The sequence below is a fragment of the Pelodiscus sinensis genome, chromosome 1 (assembly GCF_049634645.1).
Source record: "Pelodiscus sinensis isolate JC-2024 chromosome 1, ASM4963464v1, whole genome shotgun sequence".
Lineage (NCBI taxonomy): Eukaryota > Metazoa > Chordata > Testudines > Trionychidae > Pelodiscus > Pelodiscus sinensis.
The window spans coordinates 334,244,996-334,269,209 of record NC_134711.1 but is presented as its reverse complement, the minus strand read 5'-3'; the positions used below and the strand labels follow the sequence as shown (position 1 = coordinate 334,269,209).

General features: G+C 48.2%; 2 protein-coding genes across 2 annotated transcripts; both read right to left on the bottom strand.

Annotated features, from left to right (window-relative positions):
• Positions 1-4,332: 4,332 nt before the first annotated feature.
• On the bottom strand, positions 4,333-5,280 carry LOC102456315 (olfactory receptor 52E4-like). Its single transcript, XM_075899869.1, has one exon. The coding sequence runs from the start codon at positions 5,278-5,280 to the stop codon at positions 4,333-4,335; it is 948 nt and encodes a 315-aa protein (XP_075755984.1).
• An 11,955-nt stretch (positions 5,281-17,235) lies between these two features.
• On the bottom strand, positions 17,236-18,183 carry LOC102455831 (olfactory receptor 52M1-like). Its single transcript, XM_006110500.2, has one exon. The coding sequence runs from the start codon at positions 18,181-18,183 to the stop codon at positions 17,236-17,238; it is 948 nt and encodes a 315-aa protein (XP_006110562.2).
• Between the last annotated feature and the right edge of the window lie 6,031 nt (positions 18,184-24,214).

Here is a 24,214-nt window from a genome sequence, read left to right as displayed (position 1 = left end):
AAGGGCTCTGAGAGGTTCAGGGTCTGTGCAGTGCAAAAAAGACCACAGATTAACTCCCACTCCCAGCACACCCAGCTCACCCACAATGCATTGGGGATCTAGGAGGAGATGAGGGTACCTGTGAATATTGAGGTGAAAGTTTCTTCCCAGGGAATCTAGCGCACGCAGCCACGTCCCACAACTCTCATACCGCACCGTCTGCAGCAGCGGCCCGTGCAAAGAGCCATCGCAGGAATTGCTCCATCTATAAGGCAGGTCTGGGCCATCCCATTGGGCATCGCTCAGCACCCAGGGGAAGTGACAGCTGGATGTAAACAGGCTGGAGACTGGGGACACTCAGGACAGGGTCTCTGTCTCCATGTCTATACCTCTGGGCTCGTTAGCCAGGTTTAGCTCTGAATAGTCATTACGGGACTTCCCAGTGGGAGATGGGACAATTCAGAATCTCTGCTGAGCCACAAGGGAATTGGCTGCTCTGTGTATTTGTGTCCAAAACTATAGTAGGTTAGTAAAAGAAACAAGGAACCGAGGGTTGATGCCTAGTGATTTAGAATTGATCTCCTAACAGATAAATACCGAGGAGGGCAGGTCAGCCAGTAGAGACAGATCTGCAGACAGACAGCTGAGGGGAGACAGAAACACTTTCCACAAGCACTCGGGGCTGTTTCTAAGGGATCACAAATCAATAGTTCTTGCCTGTGTTTATCATCCCATTGTGCAGCACCTGTCACTGAAGAAGCGTAAATGCAGCTGTCAAGGAAACAGTACCATGAACACACTGAGATTATAAAAGAGTTGACTTGAGGCAAAGAGTGAGCGACTCATAGGGTGTGTCTAGACTACTGAGTTTTGTCGACAAAAGTGGACTTTTGTCGACAAAAATATACTATACATAACGTCGACAGAACTCAGCAGTTTTGTCAACGCTGGTATACCTCATTTTACGAGGCATAACACCTTCTGTCGACAGAGTTCTGTTGACAGAAGGTGTTATTGCCTGTAGGGTTGCGTCTAGACTGTAGGGTTGTGTCTAGACTACAGGGTTCCTTTGTCGATAGAACTCAATGTGTCTGGATGCTCTTTGTCGATAAGACGGGCTCACAGCCAACACCTGGAACAAGTGTCCCTGGCAGACGCTGCGCCTCCCCCCGTCCCTGAGATGGGGTTGCTACCTGCTGAACATTTGTCTTACAGAGTCCTCTTACTGTAACTGAAAGCAAAGCTTAGACTGTGCCAGGAAAATGGGAGGAGTTGAGAGTGGAACTGTTTCCCATAACATGGAAAGGGATGAGCTGTTGGTAGGGGTGTGATACTGAAAGCTGTCAGTGGGACTGCAATCCTGCAGAGGGGAGATATCCTACAGAGCGACTACCTGGGGCAGATGCACCACCAGGAGAGTGGCTAGATGGGGCTGGATCTTACCATCTTACTGCCGCCAGAGTGGGGAAATAGCTCCCTGCCCCAAACACTTCCCTCCCCTCTGCCTATTGGCTTCAGTGCTGTGCAGGAGGAAAGGCACAGTATGGCTGTTCTTATGTTCTTAGGTTTTCCTCAAGGACACCCTTAATGTCAGCACAGATCATTCTCATAAAAGCTTATAAAGATGAGGAAGAAGGCAGATGGGTTAATAGTTGTGAACATCTCTTTGATCACTTTTGTTTGGCAGAAGAACAATCTCTTCTAGTCACTTGGAATTCTCCCTTCTTCAACGTATCCTCAGAATCTCTGACTAGGTGCTTTCAGGAGTGATACACTTTGTATTTATTAATATTACAATTCATTTGCCATTTTCATGTAATCATAGAACACTAGAACATGAAGAGAATTTGAGAGGTCATCAAATCCAGGTCCCTGCCTGTGTCGTAGGACTCACTACCATCTAGATAATCCCTGACAGATGTCTATCTAACCTTTTATGAAATATTTCATGTGATAGAGATTCCAGAACCTCCCAGGTCAACTTTTTCCAATAGTTAGCCATCCTGACTGTTAGGAAGCTATGACATTCCCCTTGCTCCATCCCTCACTGGACCATCCTCAGCCACATCCTCACCGTCTCGGCTCCCTCCACTCCCCGGGTTGGGATAGGAGCTGCCATTGATTGACAAGGAGCCTGCTGTGAAGGTGCAGTTCTGGGCCCAGCCGGCCTGGTAGGAGTGGGAAGGGAGGCAGCATGATTGGTGGCTAATGATGCTGGAGAAGCAGAGAAGTTGATCTAAGGTCTGGGTTACAAACTACAGTCCTTTCAAAACTCTTAGGTAAATGTCACCTGGTGCTCACAAAGTATAATGTTTTATTTCATCAATTTGTTTGTGTCTCATCAGTTCTAAGCACATTAGGAAGATAGAGACAGGCCTTGCAGGGGCACACAGAGTACTCAAAAGTCTATCGTGCTCACTAAAGCTTCCAGGGAGTGACATGGTAGGTCTGCTCCTTTTGTTCCGTTTGGCTCAGGAGGTCCCACCAGATCCAGTATAACCCTCTGAATGAGGATTCTCACTACAGACAAGGGGACCTCAGGAACTGATGACACTCCCAATGGGGCAGCTAGCTGGTGCTTGGGCAGGAACTACCATCATGTCTCACCTCAAAATGGACTCCCAGACAGAAGAAGTGAGACATCAATCGGAGTCTCCTATTCTCCTAAATAGCCAGCGGGTGGAATGTTCTTGGAGAGCTTCTGGGTGTGCCAAAGACAGCAGGGGAGAACCAGCTGGGTCCTGGCTTCCTGAGTTGGGGGGTTCAATCCATGTGATGGTGGGGATCCCCTGTCGGCTCATGTCGGGGGCACTGTGAAATTCTGAGAGCTTGTGTCACGTCTCTGTGAACCTGTTCCTAAACCCAGGGGAGGGTGGGGTCGTCCTCCTGGCCAGGGTAAAAATTGGACAGTCCTATATGAAGAAGAGTGACAAAGAGTCGAGTCAATCTTGACCCTGTTAGAGCCACCGGAATGTCTGTGCCACATGGGCTCAGGCTGCCAATGGGTAAAGGTGACTTTGGTGTACTGAATTTGTACTGCAGAGCATTGTTCACTCATGGGCCAAGGCTTCATACCCAGGCTGGGAGCATCAAACCGAGTGTGGAAGCAGGGACTTGGGCTCCAGGACTTAGAGGGTCTCAGCAATGAAAAAATGCTTCATTAAAGAGATCCTAGAATCGTAGAGCTGGAAGAGACCTCAGAAGGTCGTCAAGTCCAGCTCCCTGCTCTAGGCAGGACCAATCCCAACTAAATCAACCCGGCCAGGGCTTTGTCAAGCCAAGACTTAAACACCTCTAGGGATGGAGACTCCACTACTTCTCTAGGTAACCCATCCCAGGGCTTCACCATCCTCCTAGGGAAATAGTTTTTCCTAATATCCAACCTGGACCTTTTCCACCAAAACTTGAGACCATTGCTCCTTGTTCTGCCATCTGCCACCACTGAGAACAGCCTCTCTCCATCCTCTTTGGACCCTCCCTTCGGGAAGTTGAAGGCTGCTATCAAATCACCCCTTACTCTTTGCTTCCGCAGACTAAACAAAACCAACTCCCTGAGCTTCCCCTCAAATTCAAAGATGAGAGTGCAGCAAAGGAACATCGATCAGCACTGGAATGTTTGAGTGCAGACCTCTGTCTCCAAGGAACAGTACAATTATTGATAATGAAAATTCACTGAAAGACTGCAAACCACTAGGACAATTACACTCAGGTTAAACTACATTAACCTTCACATAGATCAGTGAACAAGATGCACAAAGCCACAATCTCTGTTTTGCCAATTGCAGTGGTCATGGATGTAGCCTGCACCTCTTCCACACCACAATAAGCCAAATTTGCATGATTTTATCCCCCACTCCTGGCTGTCCTGCTGGCTCCAGAGCTGTATCCTTCTGACTGACTCCTTGTCGGTTTGTAGCAGCTTCCATCCCAACCCTGGTAGAGAGAGAGCCTGGCTGGTGAGGACAGAGATCAGGATGTTCCAGAGAGGGATAGAAGGGGAGGAGAGGAGTGAGCAAAAGTGCTGGACTTTGATGGAAGTGTCAGAACAGAAGTGGAGACCTGGGGGATACAATGAAGAAGGGAATGAGCCCGATGGGATTAAAGTGGTGTAGGCGCCAGGGTTTGAGGGACTAGCCAGGGAAGCAGGGAGACAATTAAAAGAAATTAGACACTTGGACACCTGAAGAGTTAACGAGTTCCACCCAGAGCAATAGCCCAGTTATTCTTGTTGACAGAGCAGAGTAAGATCAGGACAGGATTGAATGACTCTCTGACTGACCAACTCAGTGAAGAGGGCTGAGCACCATCTCCCCAGCCAACTCTGCACAAACCAAGATCTGTGAGCCACAGCAATTAGGCACCTTTGTAAACAAAGAAATGCAGCATCTGGTTCCGGATCTGTTTGGTCATCACACCATAGATGATGGGGTTTAGCATGGGGGGCATCACGTAGTACATGTTGGCAATAAGAACTTGGACAGGGTGCGGCTTCTTCTCCTCAAATCGTCCCGAGAGGGAGAAGTAGAGACCTGGGATGTGAAACACTAAAATGGAACAGAGGTGGGAGGTGCAGGTCCCAAAAGTTTTGAGCCGGGCGTCCTTTGTGGGGAGGCTGAAGATGGCCCTGAGGATCTGAATATAGGACACAACAATAAAAAACACATCCAGACCCTTCAGACAGAGTAGCACAAATAAGCCATAGTGACTACTGGCTCGGGTGTCACCACACGCCAGCCACACTACATTCATGTGTGCACAGTACAGCTGGGGGACTATGTTAGTTCTGCAGTAAGACCACTGTCTTGCCAGGAGGACATAGGGCAATGTGATCAAGGCACCACGCAGCACCACGGCCAGGGCAATTTTGGTTACTGTAGCGTTTGTCAAGATGGTGGAATGTCTCAGGGGATGGCAGATGGCCACGTAGCGATCCACAGCCATGGCCACAAGGATTCCAGACTCTATTGTTATGAAGCAGTGAATGAAGAACATCTGGGTGAGGCAGGCACTGAAATTGATCTCCCTGGAATTGAACCAGAAGATGCTCAGTGCTTTCGGCACGATGGATGTGGACAGACCCAGGTCAGTCATGGCCAGCATGCAGAGGAAATAGTACATGGGCCCATGAAGGCTCAACTCCATCTTCACGATACACAGGATGGTGAAGTTCCCAAAGAGGGTTACAAGGTACATGGTGCAGAAGGGGATGGCGATCCAGACATGAGCTGTCTCCAGGCCCGGAATGCCCTGCAGGATGAAGGTGGAGGGGTTGGTGACCTTGGTTGAGTTGAAATCCGACATGGGACAAAGGAGAATGGGTTGAACTGTGAGTTAGTGCAATGCCTCCTGTGTGCACTGTACGCTCTCCGGACTTCTTGTTGCTCTTTGCCTAGGATGAGGGTTGTCGGAGAAATCCTGAAAGGAGAGACAATGTTCATATCAGACAACACAGCTGGTGTTATGGTTGGGTCAGACTGGTTTATTCACACACTGAAATATGACAATTTCACTGTTCAGATAAATGATTGATGCACAGCTGGATTTTCTAACGTGAATTCCATATTTAATGGAGCTCCATGCTCAATAATGTGTCATCACCTTGGAAACCTTAATAGGCACCATCTGGAAAGAGGGTGTTTTGGCCCTTGTTACCCACCTTTGGTTCTTAATGCCTGGAACGTTAGGCTAGATATTCCATGCTGTAGAGAGTCCCTCGTTCGCCAGGTTGATGAAAATGTGAGTAGGAAAATACCCAAACGCAAACCCATCCTAATTAGAACAACCCTCGGTGAAAAGCAATGGGGGTGACAGCGATCGACTGCACAGAAACCCCTGCTCAGTCACAGTCAGGACCTAAGCCAGGACAGTTGTGGGATGCCAAAGGACTGGGATGAAGAAGAACTTGCTCAGGACATCTGCTCAGTTTTCATCCCCCAGTCTCTAGAAAAGACACAGCTGATGTAAAGGGGGCTTGTGAGAGCGGCTGTGAGAAAAGCGGAGGCTGACTTCTCTGGATAGACTGAACAATTCAATCCTATCCAATTGATATCCTTTGATCCTTATCTGCTTCTTCGTAACTATCCAATTTTCAGGTGCTTATAGATTACCAGTTTTTTACTTCCTTTGATTCTCCATGATATTTCACATAGGCTGTGTCTAGACTACATGTCTCTGTCGGCAGAGGCATGTAGATTAGACACATAGGCAAAGGCAAATGAAGCCGAGATTTAAATGATCGCAGCTTCATTTACATTTACATGGCTGCCGCGCTGAGCTGACAAACAGCTGATGAGCTGGTTGTCGGCTCACGTGCTAGTGTGGACGTTCCCCCTGTCGACATCAAAGCCCTTTGTTGGCAGCCCTGTTATTCCTCGTGGAATGAGGTTTACCGGGGCTGCCGACAAAGGGCTTTGATGTCGACAGGGGGAACGTCCAGACTAGCGCGCGAGCCGAGAAACAGCTGATCAGCTGTTTGTCGGCTCAGTGCGGCAGCCATGTAAATGTAAATAAAGCCGCGATCATTTAAATCGCGGCTTCATTGGCCTTTGCTGAACAAACAAATCTACATGCCTCTGCCGACAGAGGCATGTAGTGTAGACGTACCCATATAGTGCCACTCCATCACCCTCATGGCCTATTCTAGCCTTCCGATATATTTTATATCCCGGTATGATTGTGTCCCACTGATTGTCCTCGTTCCACCAGGTTCTTTTGATGCCTATTATGTCAATAGCCTCCTTTTTTTATGTGATTGTTTTCCATATGATTTGGCACATACTTTATCCTCTTCCATACACTCCTCCTGCCTAAAACCTAGAGAATTTCTGTCAATAGACTCTCCTCTTACAGAAATCACGACCTGAGCCATGTGCTCCTCCACACCAACCGGCTTTCCTTCATCAATTAATTAAAAGACTGTTCTACGACCTTTTTAATGTTTAGTGCCAGCAGTCTGGATCCACCCTCGTTTAGGTGGAGCCCATCCTTCCTCAATAGTCTCCCCCTCTCCCGAAAGTGTCCTCACTTCCTAATAAATCTAAACCCCTCCTCCCTACAGCACCATCTCATCCATGTTTTGAGACTCTGAAGCTCTGCCTGCCTACCTGGCCATGCACGCGAACCTGGAAGCATTTCTGAGAATTCCACCATATAGGCCCTGGATTTCAGTCACTTTCCTAGCAGCCTAAATTTGGTTTCTACAACCTCTCTCCTACCTTTCCATACATGTATCATGTCCACTGTCTCCTGCACAGCATGACACATATGTCGATCTAGATGCCTTGAGAGATCAGCAACATTAGCACCAGGCGGGCAAGTCACCAGACAGTTCTTCCAGTCATCACAAACCAGCTATCTATGTTTCTCCACAGCGCAGCACATGAAACTCCAAACAAACGAACACAAGCCCAGAACCCCCAAACACAAACACACACACTCCAGAGAGCCAGTTACCCCAAACTCCTGTAAATTCCCCTACTTCACACTGAGTGCAGACTGTCTGGCACTGTCAATTAGAAGGTCTCATTATAGTTGTTAATCACTTTGACTGTTGTTAATCATTTGGATGGAAATTTTGCCCCAAGGGAGGCTTGCTGCGGTGTAGATAGTTATTAGAACGTTTCAGACATGACAGTTCAGCCTCCTCCTCTAATGCAACAGGAGAGAAGGTTTGTGGCCCACATTGGAAAATCCTTCAATCTGTAACAGTGAGGAGCCCCGTCACCTCCTGGCTTTGCAAGAGATAAAAGTGATGAAACAGCCACCCTGTTAGCAGCCAGAGCCCTGAGATGTGAGGGGAGGAGGTGACAGTGTCTGGGCATGAACACACAGCTGGCCACCGAGGGCTTTGTTCAATTCTTCCTCCAAGGAGAGTTTTCCCTTCGTAGAATCTGAGCAACCCATGGGCCACAGCTTTAGAGTTTTGATCACTGTCCTTTTCCCTCCCTCTGGGGCACCTGGCATTGGCCACTGTCAGTGGACAGGACACTGGTCTGGATGGACCGTTGGTCTGACCCCGCCTGGCTGTTCTTATGTTCTTATGTAAGAATGGGAAGGGCCCTGAGAGGTTCAGGGTCTGTGCAGTGCAAAAAAGACCAGACTAACTCCCTCTTCCAGCACTCCCAGCACACCCATAATGCAGTGGGGATGTAGGAGGAGAGGACGGTACCTGTGAATCCTGAGGTGGAAGTCTCTTCCCAGGGAATCTGTCCTGCACCTCTCTCACCGCACCGTCTGCAGCAAGTAAGAGCTGTAGTGGAGAATGCAAAGTCTATAAGGTAGCTCTGGGTCATCCCATTGGGCATCGCTCAGCACCTAGGGGAAGGTACAGCTGGATGTAAACAGGCTGGAGACTGGGGACACTCAGGACAGGGTCTCTGTCTCCATGTCTATATCTCTGGGCTCATTAGCCAGGTTTAGCTTTGAACAGTCATTACGGGGATATGGGATGATTCAGAATCTCTGCTGAGCCACAAGGGAATTGGCTGCTCTGTGTATTTGTGTCCAAAACTATAATCAATTAGTAAAAGAAACAAGGAACCGAGGGTTGATGCCTAGTGCTCTAGAGTTGATCTGCTGACAGGGAAATGCCCAGGATGGCTGGGCAGACAGTAGAGACAGATCTGCAGACAGGTGGCTGAGGGGAGACAAACACTTTCCACAGGCACTCAGGGCTGTTGCTAAGGGATCACAAATCAATAGTTCTTGCCTGTATTTATCATCCCACCATGCAGCACCTGTCACTGAAGAAGCTTCACTGCAGCTGTCAAGGGAACGGCACCGTGAACACATTGAGATCATAAAGAAGTTGACCTGAGGCAAAGAGTGAGCGACTCACAGAAGAGCACACAGGGAAACCAACCCCAGGAGTCCTGACTCTCCCCTCTCTCGGTCATTGTATGTATGAGAGGAGACAAATAGAATCACAACTGGGCAGAGAGCAAACTCCAATGCGGTTACCTCTGAGCCCTCTCATCCATGCTGCCTAGCTGCCCGGCTAATATCGTCCTCCCCTCTATCGGCTGGTCCTTAGTGTTTCCACAGACAGGCACTTGCTCAGCATGAGAGGTACCCTGTCTTAAAGAGACGGAGGGTTTATTTCAAAAGTGTATTAAAAAATTTCCTGGAAAATCAGGACCTGGATTGGGGTACTTCCACCATCGCACTCTCCATCCCCGAGAGCCCAGGGGTGTGATCGCTCCTCTCCAGTAGAGTTGGGGGCCTTATCGCACAGAGGCCGCATCAGCCATTTTGTCCTGGGCAACCTCTGCCGACTGACCAGTAAGGAGACATTGCAGCTCTCCCTCCATCCCCCAATTTCCTCCTCTGCCCCCTCAGACACAAACACCAGTGCTGTATGGCGGGGTCTGTCCCCTGCTCAGCTAGGAGTGGCTCACAGCCAACACCTGGGACAGGTATTAGGTATGTCCCTGGCAGACGCTGCGTCTCCCCCCCTCCCTGAGATGAGGTTGCCTCCTGCTGAACATTTGTCTTACAGATTCCTCTTACTGTAACTGAAAGCAAAGCTTAGACTGTGCCAGGAAAATGGGAGGAGATGGGAGTGGGACTGTTTTCCATAACATGGAAAGGGAAGAGCTGTTCATCGGGGTGTGATACTGAAAGCTGTCATTGGGGCTGCAATCCTGCAGAGTGGAGCTATCCTGGGGCAAATGCTGTCACGTTACTGGGTCTTGAGGGAAGCAGCCAGATCACTGATGCACCCATAGGTGGGGATGTTGGCCCCAAAAATGGTATAGAAGGGGGCCATGTGAGGTCTTGAATAGAAGCTTACTGTCTGATAATTCTATGTACGCTGTTCATGTGTTTGTGTAATGTCTGTGTATGCAATTATTACCGTGGACATGCTAATTAGCGAGGTCCTTTGGGACAATGGCTCTCAATGGGCCAAGGACACACCTAAAGAATGGGGGCTGTCACCTGAGAGCTGCCAGCAGGGAGCACAGAGATTGGCCTCTGGCCAGGTGACCTGCTACAGTCAAGAAGGGACCAGGAAGGAGGGATAAAGAGGCCATGTGGTTGACGCCATCTTGTTCTCAGCTCAGCACTTCATCCCAGAGGCAGCATTGCAGGGATTGAAGAGCCCGGGAGACCTGTGAACCCATCCTGATGCTAGCATGTGCAACGAGAACTTTTAAACCAACAGCTGTAACATCTCTGCTAGAGCCTGCATCGAGAACTGAGTGATTCGATGAATGTAATGTACTATTCCTTTAACAACCTTACTCTCATGCGTTTCTATATTGTAATAATAAAGCTTTAGATGTTAGATGCTAAAGGATTGGCCCAGGGTGATTTGTGGATAAGATCCAAAGGGTAAATTGACCAGGGATCTGTGGCTGGTTTCTTGGGACCGGACAGAACTTGTTCGGGGTAGGTGGGATTGGGTGCTAGGACCCCCCACCTCTGTACAGGCCCGGGGCCATCTGGGGCACGGATATTGCTGGGGTGTCGGAGGGGTTTTGCTCCTGAGGCTTCAGGCAGGCAGCTGAAGCGCTCTGTGGGGCTGGTTTGTGGCCTATTTGGAGAGGTCATCAGTCTGGGGGCTGTAAGGAGCCCCGGATTTGAGCAATTCACGCTGAGCGGACGCCCTCAGCTGTGCCCAGACACGGCCCGGTCCGTCACAGATGCACCACCAGGAGAGTGGGTAGGTGGGGCTGCATCTTACCATCTTACTGCCACCAGAGTGGGGAAATAGCTCCCTACCCCAAACACTTCTTTCCCCTATGGCTATTGGTTTCAGTGCCGTGCAGGAGGAAAGGCACAGTATGGACGTTTTATGCTCTTATGTTTTCCTCAAAGACACCCTTAATATCAGCAAAGATCATTCTCATAAAAGCTTATAAAGTTGAGAAAGAAGGAAGATGGGTTAACAGTTGTGAACATCTGTTTGATCACTTTTTTGGCAGAAAAACAGTTCACAATCTCTTCTAGTCACTTGGAATTCTCCCTTCTTCAACATATCCTCTGAATCTCTGATTAGGTGCTTTTAAGAGGTGCTTTGTATTTATTAATATTACAATTCATCTCCCATTTTCATGTAACCGTAGAACACTAGAACATGAAGAGAATTTGAGAGGTCATCAAGTCCAGGTCCCTGCCTGTGCGGTAGGACTTATTACCATCTAGATTATCCCTGACTGGTGTCTATCTATCCTGCTTTGAAACATCTCAAGTGATAGAGATTCCAGAATCTCCCAGGGCAACTTATTCCAATAGTTCGCCATCCTGACTGTTAGGAAGCTTTTCCTAGTGTCCAGTCTGAACCTCCCTTTGCTGCAATTTACGCCCTTTGCTTCTTGACTATCATCCGAGGCCAAGGAGAACTTTTCCCTTTTTACACCTTGAGTCCGTCCTTGGAGAGAGATGGGCCTCCCATCTCCCTGTTACTTGGAAGAAACTGCTCTGACCCAGACAAAGCAGGGAAAAATAAAAATCCTTTGTCCTAGTTTGAAATCCCTGCCTGCATTCCTATTGGCTGACCAGATACCAGGCTAGGGACAGGAGACCCACTCAACCCTTTAGTCCCCAGGTGCTGGTTAGCCCTCCTGGCTATGACACTCCCCTTGCTCCATCCCTCACTGGACCATCCTCAGCCACATCCTCACCTGTTCATAAACCCAGGGAAGGGTGGGGTCGTCCTACTACCCAAGGTAAAAATTGGACACTCATATATGGAGAAGAGTGACAAAGAGTTGAGTCAATCTTGACCCTGTTAGAGCCACCAGAAGGTCTGTGCCAGGTGGGCTCAGGCTGCCTGTGGGTATAAGTGCGTTTGGTGTCCTGAATTTATATTGCAGAGCATCGTTCAGCCATGGGCCAAGGCTTCGTTGCCAGGCTGGGAGCATCAAACCGGGTGTGGAAGCAGGGACTTTGGTTCCTGGGCTTAGAGGGTCTCAGCAATAAAAAAATGTTTCATTAAAGAGATCCTAGAATCAGAGAGCTGGAAAAAACCTCAGAAGGTCATCAAGTCCAGCCCCCTGCTCTAGGCAGGTCCAAACACAACTTAATCAACCCGGCCAGGGCTTTGTCAAGCCGAGACTTAAACACGTCTAGGGACGGAGACTCCACTACTGCTGAATCTGCTGGCAATGCTCCTCTTAATGCAACCTAATATGCCATTAGCCTTCTTGGCTACAAGGGCACCCTGTGTTGACTCATACCCAGCTTCTCATCCACTGAAACCCCCGAGTCCTTTTCTGCAGAACTGCTACTTAGCCGGTTGGTCCCCAGCCTTTAACAATGTTTGGGATTCTTGTGTCCCAAGTGCAGAACTCTGGGGTCTGTCCCCTGCTCAGCTGGGACGGGCTCACAGCCAACACCTGGAACAGGTATGTCCCTGGCAGACCCTGCACCTCCCCCCCTCCCTGAGATGGGGTTGCCTCCTGCTGAACATTTGTCTTACAGAGTCCTCTTACTGTAAATGAAAGCAAAGCTTAGACTGTGCCAGGAAAATGGGAGGAGCTGGGAGTGGGACTGTTTCCTATAACATGGAAAGGGAAGAGCTGTTTGTAGGGGTGTGATACTGAAAGCTGTCATTGGGGCTGCAATCCTGCAGAGGGGAGCTATCCTGCAGGGTGAGTATCTGGGGCAGATGCACCACCAGGAGAGTGGCCAGATGGGGCTGGATCTTACCATCTTACTGCCTCCAGAGTGGGGAAATAGCTCCCTGCCCCAAACACTTCTCTCCCCTCTGGCTATTGGCTTCAGTGCTGTGCAGGAGGAAATGCACAGTATGGCCATTCTTACACTCTTATATTCTTATGTTTTCCTCAAGGACACCCTTAATGTCAGCAAAGATCATTCTGATAAAAGCTTATAAAGATGAGAAAGAAGGAAGATGGGTTAACAGTCGTGAACATCTGTTGGATCACTTTTTTTTTGGCAGAAGAACAGTTCACAATCTCTCCTAGTCACTTGGAATTCTACCTTCTTCAACATATCCTCAGAATCTCTGATTAGGTGCTTTTAAGAGTGATACACTTTGTATTTATTAATATTACAATTCATCTGCCATTTTCATGTAATCATAGAACACTAGAACATGAAGAGAATTTGAGAGGTCATCAAGTCCAGGTCCTTGCCTGTGCGGTAGGACTCAGGATCATCTAGATTATCCCTGACAGGTGCCTTTCTAACCTGCTATGAAATATCTCATGTGATAGAGATTCCAGAACCTCCCAGGGCATCTTTTCCAATAGTTAGCCATCCTGACTGTTAGGAAGCTATGACATTCCCCTTGCTCCATCCCTCACTGGACCATCCTCAGCCACATTCTCACCATCTCGGATCCCTCCACCCCCAGGGTTGGGACAGGAGCTGCCATTGATTGACAAGGAGCCTGCTGTGCGGGTGCAGTTCTGGGCCTAGAAGGCCTGGTAGTAGTGGGAAGGGAGGCAGCATGATTGGTGGCTAATGATGCTGGAGAGGCACAGAAGTTGATCTAAGGTCTGGGTTACAAACTACAGTCCTTTCAAAACTCTTAGGTAAATGTCACCTGGTGCTCACAAAGTATAATGTTTTATTTCATCAATTTGTTTGTGTCTCATCAGTTCTAAGCACATTAGGAAGATAGAGACAGGCCTTGCAGGGGCACACAGAGTACTCAAAAGTCTATCGTGCTCACTAAAGCTTCCAGGGAGTGACATGGTAGGTCTGCTCCTTTTGTTCCGTTTGGCTCAGGAGGTCCCACCAGATCCAGTATAACCCTCTGAATGAGGATTCTCACTACAGACAAGGGGACCTCAGCAGCTTCTGACACTACCAATGGGGCAGCTAATTGGTCCTTAGGGCAGGAACTACCATCATGTCTCACCTCAAAATGGACTCCCAGACAGAAGAAGTGAGATTTCAATCGGTGTCTCCTATTCTCCTAAATAGCCAGCGGGTGGAATATTCTGGGAGAACTTCTGGGTGTGCCAAAGACAGCAGGGGAGAACCAGCTGGGTCCTGGCTTCCTGAGTTGGGGGTTTCAATCCATGTGATGGTGGGGATCCCCTGTCAGCTCATGTCGGGGCCACTGTGAAATTCTGAGAGCTTGTGTCACGTCTCTGTGAACCTGTTCCTAAACCCAGGGGAGGGTGGGGTCGTCCTCCTGGTTAAGGTAAGAATTGGACACTCCTATATGGAGAAGAGCGACAAAGAGTTGAGTCAATCGTGACCCTGTTAGAGCCACCAGAATATCTGTGCCAGGTGGGCTCGGGCTGCCAATGGGTATAAGTGGCTTTGATGTTCTGAATTTGTACTGCAGAGCATCGTTCAGCCATGGGCCAAGGCTTCGTTGCCAGGCTGGGAGCATCAAACCGGGTGTGGAAGCAGGGACTTGGGCTCCTGGTCATAGAGGGTCTCAGCAATCAAAAAGTGCTTCATTAAAGAGATCCTAGGACCATAGAACTGGAAGAGACCTCAGAAGGACATTGAGTCCAGCCCCCTGCTCTAGACAGGACCAATCTCAACTAAATCAACCCAGCCAGGGCTTTGTCAAGTCGAGACTTCAAAACCTCTAGGGATGGAGACTCCACTATTGGCCTAGTTATCCCAAGCCAGTGCTTCACCACACTTCTACACTGCACCCCTTTTCTGGAGCACATGACCTAGGAGGAGAAGTTGAGGGAATTGAGTTTGTTTAGTCTGCAGAAGCAAAGATAGAGGGGGGATTTGATAGCATCCTTCAACTTCCTGAAGAGAGGTTCCAAAGAGGATGGAGAAAGGCTGTTCTCGGTAGTGACAGATGGCAGAACAAGGAGCAATGGTCTCAAGTTGTGGTGGAAGAGGTCCAGGTTGGATATTAGGAAAAACTATTTCACTAGGGCTGTGTCTACACTTCACCACTTTTACGGAAAAGGGATGCAGATTAGACACATTGTTATTGCAAATGAAGCGGGGATTTAAATCTCCCCTGCTTCATTTGTATAAACATGGCTGCCGCTTTTTTAAGAGGAATAAGGGATCTTTCGGAAAAAGCTTTATTTTACGAAAGATCCCCGTCTAGACTGGCGCTTTATTATGGGAAAGCCCCGAGCCAGAGAAAAGGGTCAGCCATGCTTATACAAATGAAGATTTAAAGCCCTGCTTCATTTTCAATAACGATGTGTGTAATCTGCATCCCTTTTCCAGAAAAGGGGTGAAGTGTAGACACCCTCCTAGTGAAATAGTTTTTCCTAATATCCAACCTGGACCTCTTCCACCGCAACTTGAGACCATTGCTCCTTGTTCTGCATCTGTCACTACTGAGAACAGCCTCTCTCCATCCTCTTTGAAACCTCCCTTCAGGAAGTTGAAAGCTGCTATCAAATACCCCCTCAATCTTTGCTTCTGTGAGCGGGAACCTGCCTCTTGCTCACAGCTTCACTTTGCTTTATATCATGGGTGGCCAACCCATGTACCAAAGAGAGACAAAACGGCAGAAAAAATGTGAAGAGCCGCTTCAGAATTGTCAAGCAGAAAAAAAAGTGCCCCCCCAAACAGAATTTTCCGAGCAAAAACAAAAACAACTGAAAAAATTGAAAGAAGGCCACCATCTTGGATGTCATTTTTGAGACCCGCAGCTCTGACCTGGTAAGCACAGGGAAGCTGCAGGCAGAGGGAACTGGCGTGGGGTGTGGGATATTGGGGGTGCAGGAATGGCTTCACGAGCTGCACTGTTGGGTGGCAAGAGCCACATGCGGCTCAGGAGCTGCGGGTTGGCCACGGCTACTTTATATTAACACAGTCTGAAAATTGCTGTTGAGGCCTCAGGCCCCTGAGCAGTCCTGTGATACATGGGCTAATGTTTCAGGCCTCCTCTTAATACAATTTGGAGCCATGCATAGACCATATGGTGGGTTCCCATGAGGTAAGGGATCAAGAGGGTTGCTGAGTGCTACAGTCCTCCACCCCATCTACTGCTGTGTCCCACTTGAAAGATTAAAAAAAAGGCTTTAGTGTCATCAAGACGTCTTATCTTGGAAAACCGTATGGACAACGGGGAAGGAGTGGCTTCACAACTTCCCTGGAGGTTGGCCTGCTTGGACCAAACCTCCATATCTTCAACTAGGCACACTTTCTGTGCTGTGTGTACAGGACCCGTTATTATAAGGGTTGGTACACTGCCCACGTTCTTCACCAAGTGTTGTGGATTTGAGCCTGTCCTTCCCCCTCTGCATATGTGGGAGGCCACACCAGCTCACTAAAGGGCTGGGAGTCACCTATAATTAGGGAATTAGGCCCAGTGCATGGTTTTGTGACAATACAGCAAATCGATCTATGATGGATTTATTACTCATTATTGTCAGGAGAAAAGTATGGATTGAAGCGGAATCTAGTGCTTTTTTCAAAAATGTATCAGGTATCAGTCCGGAAAGTAGCATACTTGTGAAAAACCAGAAATGGAATTGTGGTTCAAAACAAGATATCTGAAAAATAAAACAACAGTTCCTCAACGCAATGATGCAGAGATGAGTGAAAAGTTCAAATTCAAAGATGAGAGGGCAGCAAAGGAACCTAGATCAGCGCTGGAACATTTGAGTGCAGACCCCTGTTTCCAAGGAACAGTACGATTATTGATAATGAAAATCCACTGAAAGGCTGCAAACCAGTAAGACAATTACACTCGGGTTAAACTACATTTGCCTTCACATGGATCACAGAACAATACGCACAAACCAACAATCTCTGTTTTGCCAATTGCAGTCATCATGGATGCAGCCAGCTCCTCTTCCACACCATTTGAAGCCAAACTTGCATGATTTTACCCCCCCACTCTTGTCTGTCCTACTGCCTCCAGAGCTGTATCCTTGCGAAAGTCTCCTTGTCGGTTTGTAGCAGCTTCCGTCCTAACCCTGGTTCAGAGAGAGCCCGGCTGGTGAGGACAGAGGTCAGGATGTTCCAGCGAGGGATAGAAGGGGAGGAGAAGAGTGAACAAAAGTGCTGGACTTTGATGGGAGTGTCAGAACGGAGGTGGAGACCTGGGGGATACAATGAAGAAATGAATGTGCCTGACGGGATTAAAGTTGTGTAGGGGCAAGGATTTGAGGAACTAATCAGGGAAGCAGGGAGACAATTACAAGAAATTGGACACTTGGACACCTGAAGTGTTAACGAATTCCACCCAGACCAATAACCCAGTTAGTCTCGTTGACAGAGCACTAGTAAGATCAGGACAGGATTGAATGACTCTCTGACTGACCAACTCAGTGAATAGGGCCAAGCACCATCTCCCGAGTCAGTTCTGCACAAGCCATGGTCTGCGAGCCAGAGCACTTAGGCACCTTTGTGAACAAAGAAATGCAGCATCCGGTTCCGGATCTGTTTGGTCATCACACCATAGATGATGGGGTTTAGCGAGGGGGGCATCACGTAGTACATGTTGGCAATAAGAACTTGGACAGGGGGAGGCTTCTTCTCCTCAAATCGTCCCGAGAGGGAGAAGTAGAGACCTGGGATGTGAAACACTAAAATGGAACAGAGGTGGGAGGTGCAGGTCCCAAAAGTTTTGAGCCGGGCGTCCTTTGTGGGGAGGCTGAAGATGGCCCTGAGGATCTGAATATAGGACACAACAATAAAAAACACATCCAGACCCTTCAGACAGAGAAGCACAAATAAGCCGTAGTGACTACTGGCTCGGGTGTCACCACACGCCAGCCACACTACATTCATGTGCGCACAGTGCAGCTGGGGGACTATGTTAGTTCCGCAGTATGACCACAGCCTTGCCAGGAGGACATAGGGCAATGTGATCAAGGCACCACGCAGCACCACGGCCAGGGCAATTTTGGTTACTGTAGCACTTGTCAAGAGGGTGGAGTGTCTCAGGGGATGGCAGATGGCCACGTAGCGATCCACAGCCATGGCCACAAGGATTCCAGACTCTATTGTTATGAAGCAGTGAATGAAGAACATCTGGGTGAGGCAGGCACTGAAATTGATCTCCCTGGAATTGAACCAGAAGATGCTCAGTGCTTTGGGTACGATGGATGTGGACAGACCCAGGTCAGTCATGGCCAGCATGCAGAGGAAATAGTACATGGGCCCATGAATGCTCAACTCCATCTTCACGATAGACAGGATGGTGAAGTTCCCGAAGAGGGTTACAATGTACATGGTGCAGAAGGGGATGGCGATCCAGACATGAGCTGTCTCCAGGCCCGGAATGCCCTGCAGGATGAAGGTGGAGGGGTTGGTGACCTTGGTTGAGTTGAAATCCGACATGCGACAAAGGAGAATGGGTTGAACTGTGAGTTAGAGCAATGCCTCCTGTGTGCACTGTAATTTCTCCGGACTTCCTATTGCTCTTGGCCTAGGATGAGGGTTGTAGGAGAAATCCTGGAAGGAGAGACAATGTTCATTTCAGACAACACATCTGGTGTTATGGTTTTGTCAGATTGGTCTATTCACACACTGAAATGTAACAGTTAAATTGTTCACAGAAATGATTGATACACAGCTGGATTTTCTAATGTGAATTCCATATTTAATGGAGCTCCATGCTCAATAATGTGTCATCACCTTGGAAACCTTAATAGGCACCAGCTGCAAAGAGGGTGTTGGGGCCCTTGTTACCCACCTTTGGTTCTCAATGCCTGGAATGTTAGGCTAGATATTCCATGCTGTAGAGAGTCCCTCATTCGCCAGGTTGCTGAAAATGTGAGAGTGGGAAATATACCCAAACCCAAACCCATCCCAATTAGAACAACCCTCGGTGAAAAGCTTGTGACAGCTACCGACTGCACAGAAACCCCTGCTCAGTCACAGCCAGGACCTAAACCAGGACAGTTGTGGGATGCCAAAGGACTGGGATGAAGAAGAATTTGCTCAGGACATCTGCTCAGTTTTCATCCCCCAGTCTCTGCAAAGGACACAGCTGATGTAAAGGAGGCTTACGAGACAGGCTGTGAGAAATGCGGAGGCTGACGTCTATGGACAGACTGAACAGTTCAATTGATATCCTTTGATCCTTATCTGCTTCCTTTTCACTATCCAATCTTCAGGTGCTTATAGTTTACCAGTTCTGCCTACTTGTTTTTCCCTTTGGTATTTTCATACCCTCTGGTCCTTGTTTCCCACCCCATTCCTTTTTTTTCCTTCCCCCCTCTTCCTTCTCCTCTATTTTGGCTCTGCACAACCTAAACTCAAAATTCCGGTCTTCTGAATTCGTGGGTTGTGCCCACAAAAGCTCACGATACCATCTACGTGTCAGAACTCTTGGGTAAATGCCATCTTGTCCCAATGACGTCTTACTGTTAAGTTTATCAGTTTGTACCAAAACTTCTGCTAATGACACTTCAGTTTGGGATAGTTCCTCCGATTTGTCACCTACAAAGGATGGCTCAGATTTGGAAACCTCCCTAACATCCTCAATGGCTTTAACATCTTTGAGTACTCGTTTAGCCTCTGGATCATACAGCCCTCCACCGCCCCTCCCTCCCCCGGTTGTTTAGCAGGCTTGTTACTTCTGATGTACTTAAAAACATTTTGTTATTACTTTTGGAGTTTTTGACTAGCTGTTCTTCAAACTCCTTTTGGGCTTTTCTTATTACATTTGTACACTTAAATTGGCCGTGTTTATACTCATTATTTACCTCACTAGGTTTAGAATTCCACTTTTTAAAAGATACCTTTTTATCTCTTACTGCTTCTTTTACATGCTTGTTAACCCATGGTGGCTCTTTTTCAGCTCTTTTTCTGTATTTTTTAATTTGGGGTATACACTTAAGTTGGGCCTCTATCATGGTGTCTTTCAAAAGTGTCCATGCAGCTTGCAGGGATTTTACTTTAGTCACTCTACCTTTTATTTTCTGTTTATCTAACCTCCTCATTGTTGTGTAGTTCCCCTTTCTGAAATTGAATTCCGTGATGCTGGGCTGCTGAGGTGTTTTTCCCACCACAGGAATGTTAAATGTTATTATAATAAGGTCACTGTTCCCAAGCGGTGCTGTTATAATTACCCCTTGGACAAGATCGTGCACTCCGCACAGATCTAAATCAAGAATTGCCTCTCCCCTTGTGGGTTCCTGTACTGCCTACTCCAAGAAAGAGTCATTTAAGGTATTCAGGAATTTTATCTTTGCATTTCTTCCTGAGGTGACGTATACGCAGTCAATATCGGGATAATTGAAATCCCCCACTATTACTGAGTTTTTTGTTTTGATAGCCTCTCTAATCACCCTTAGCATTTCATAGTCACGATCACTGTCCTGATCAGGTGGTCGATAATAGATCCCTACTGCTATACTCTGATTAGAGCATAGAATTACTGTACATAGAGATTCTATAGAACATTTTGATTCATTTATGATTTTTTACTTCATTTGATTCCACATCATCTTTCACATATAGTGCCTCTCCACCACCCACATGGCCTATTCTAGCCTTCCAATATATTTTATATCCCAGTATGATTGTGTCCCACTGTTTGTCCTCATTCCACCAGGTTTTTTGATGCCTATTATGTCAATAGCCTCCTATTTGTATGTAATTGTTTCCCATATGATTTGGCCCATACTTTATACTCTTCCATACACTCCTTCTGCCTAAAACCTAGAGAATCTCTGTCAATAGACTCTCCTCTTAGAGAAATCACTACCTGAGCCATGTGCTCCTCCGCACCAACCGACTTTCCTTCATCTCTTAGTTTAAAGACTGTTCTACGACCTTTTTAATGTTTAGGGCCAGCAGTCTGCATCCACCCTGGTTTAGGTGGAGCCCATCCTTCCTGAAAAGGCTCCCCCTCTCCCAAAAGTGTCCGCAGTTCCTAATAAAACTAAACACCTCCTCCCTATAGCATCGTCTCATCCATGCTTTGAGACTCTGAAGCTCTGCCTGCCTATCTGGCTCTGCACGTGGACCTGGAAGCATTTCTGAGAATGCCACCATACAGGCCCTGGATTTCAGTCACTTTCCTAGAAGCCTAAATTTGGTCTCCACAACCTCTCTCCTACCTTTCCGTACATGTACCATGACCACTGTCTCCTGCCCAGCATGACACATATGTCAATCTAGATGCCTCGAGAGATCTGCAACTTTCACACCAGGCGGGCAAGTCACCACACAGTTCTTCCGGTCATCACAAACACAGCTATCTACGTTTCTCATGATAGAATCTCCCCATTACTAACACCTGCCTTGTCCTAATGACTGGAGTTCCCTCCCCCAGAAACATAATCTCATTGCAAGAGGATACCCCAAAATCATCTGGAAGGAGGGTTTCAACTATGGGAAGGTTTTCCTCTGCTCTCCTTGACTGCTCTCCTTCCCTGAGCCTTTCATCCTCCTAAATAGCACAGGGGCTGTCAGACTGGAGGTGGGACAATTCTACATTTTCCCAGAAAGCATCATCGGCATACCTCTCTGCCTCCTTTAGCTCCTCCAGTTCAGCCACCCTGGCCTCCAGAGCCTGCATTCAGTCTCTGAAGGTTAGGAGCTCCTTGCATTTGGTGCACACATACACCACCCAACCATCGGGCAGATAATAATACATATTACACTAGATGCAATAAAGAGGATAGCCCCCACTCTGCTGCTCGGCTTCTGCCTGAATTTTCTCCTATGAATAATAAGGTTCTATATGGGGGGTTATTTAAATGTTTGGGATATAGTTTAGTCTCAAGTTTCAAAGAGTGTCTAAAGAAGCTTGCTCCCTCTAAGCGCCCCTTCTACACTCCCCTCTCAAAATTCCCTCCTGTTTGCCATCGCCCAGTTCCCAAGATTCCCTAGTTGCTTACTAGCAGGCTGTATAAGCTCTGGCCTTCCTGATAGCCCCTCCCTTTGGCTTCAGCTCGACCAATGGGCAGAGAGTTTTAGATTTCAAATCCTAATTAAGGCTCAAAGCTTCCATATGCCAGCCTGAGCAGACGGCCTTTCAAACAAACCAACAGCGCAGCACAGGAATCTCCAAACAAATGAACACAAGCCCAGAACCCCCAAACACAAACACACACACTCCAGAGAGCCACTTACCCCAAACTTCTGTAAATTGCCCTACTTCACCAGGACACCGCCCCTCGCAAAACTTCCTCCTGTTTGAAATCGCTCTGTTTGCAAGCAATGGATTGACCATGGAAGCTGCTGGGAGTATCACATTGAGTGCAGACAGTCTGGCACTGTCAATTAGAAGGTCTCATTTTAATTGTTAATCACTTTGACTATTGTTAATCATTTGGACTGAAATTTTGCCCCAATAGAGGCCTGCTGCGGTGTGGCTAGTTATTAGAAAGTTTCAGACATGACAGTTCAGCCTGCTCCTCTAATGAGACAGGAGAGATGGTTTGTGGCCCACATTGGAAAATCCTTCAATCTGTAACAGTGAGGAGCCCCATCACCTCCTGGCTTTGCAACAGATACAAGTAAGGAAACAGCCACCCTGTTAGCAGCCAGAGCCCTGAGATGTGAGGGGAGGAGGTGACAGTGTCTGGGCATGAACACACCTCTGGCCCCCTAGGGCTTTGTTCTGTTCTTCCTCCAAGGAGAGTTTTCCCTCCGTAGAGCCTGAGCAACCCATGGGCCACAGCCTGAGAGTTTTGTATCGTACAGCTACTGACACCTTTCCTCCTGACGGATCCCCTGGGCCACAGAAATACCCCAACCTTAGAGCTGAAGGTGTCAGCCAGGATGCAGAAGCAGGAAATGGTGTCCCTGGGCTCTGTTCTCTACAGCTGGGTGACAGAGGAGGGATCATGTGAGGTTTAACTATCCTTTTCCATCCCTCCGGGGCACCTGGATTGGCCATGGTCAGCAGACAGGACACTGGGCTGGATGGACTGTTGGTCTGACCTAGTCTGGCCGTTCTTGTGTTCTTACGTAAGAATGGGAAGGGCCCTGAGAGGTTCAGGGTCTGTGCAGTGCAAAAAAGACCAGACTAACTTCCCCTCCCAGCACACCCAGCACACGCATAGCGCATTGGGGATCTAGGAGGAGAGGATGGTACCTGTGAATCCTGAGGTGGAAGTCTCTTCCCAGGGAATCTGTCTCATGCAGCCACGTCCCGCACCTCTCTCACTGCACCGTCTGCAGCAAGTAAGAGCTGTAGCAGAGAATGAAACGTCTATAAGGCAGCTCTGGGCCATCCCATTGGGCATCGCTCAGCGCTAGGGGAAGTGACAGCTGGATGTAAACAGGCTGGAGACTGGGGACACTCAGGACAGGGTCTCTGTCTCCATGTCTGTGCCTCTGGGCTCATTAGCCAGGTTTAGCTCTGAACAGTCATTACGGGACTTCCCAGCGGGAGATGGGATGATTCAGAATCTCTGCTGAGCCCCAAAGGAATTGGCTGCTCTGTGTGTTTGTGTCCAAAACTATAATCGATTAGTAAAAGAAACAAGGAACGGAGGGTTGATGCCTAGTGCTCTAGAGTTGATCTGCTGACAGGGAAATACCCAGGATGGCTGGGCAGACAGTAGAGACAGATCTGCAGACAGACAGCTGAGGGGAGACACAAACACTTTCCACAGGCACTCGGGGCTGTTGCTAAGGGATCACAAATCAATAGTTCACTGAAGAAGCTTCAATGCAGCTGTCAAGGGAACAGCACTGTGTAGACACTGAGATTACAAGGAAGTTGACCTGAGGCAAAGAGTGAGCGACTCACAGAAGAGCACACAGGGAATGAGAACCCAACCCCAGGAGTCCTGACTATCCTCTCTCTCGGTCATTGTATGTATGAGAGGAGAGAAATAGCATCACAACTGGGCAGAGTGCAAACTCCAATGCGGTTACCTCTGAGCCCTCTCATCCATGCTGCCTAGCTGCCCGGCTAATATAGTCCTCACCTCTATTGGATGATCCTTAGTGTTTCCACAGACAGGCACTTGCTCAGCATGAGAGGCACCCTGTCTTAAAGGGACGGAGGGTTTATTTCAAAAGTGTATTTAAAAATTTCATGGAAAATCAGGGCCTGGATTAGAGTACTTCCACCATAGCACTCCCCATCCCCAAGGGGCCAGGGTGTGATCGCTCCTCTCCAGCAGGTTTGGGGGCCTGATTGCACAGAGGCCGCATCAGCCATTTTGTTCTGAGCAACCTCTGCTGAGTGATGAGTGAGGAGACATTGTAGCGCTCCAGCAATCCCCCGATTTCCTTCCCTGCCCCCTCAGACACAAACCCCTGTGCTCTAAGGTGGTGTCTGTCCCCTGCTCAGAAAGGACGGGCTCACAGCCAACACCTGGGACAGGTATGTCCCTGGCAGATGCTGCGCCTCCTCCCCTCCCTGAGATGGGGTTGCCTCCTGCTGAACATTTGGAGGGAT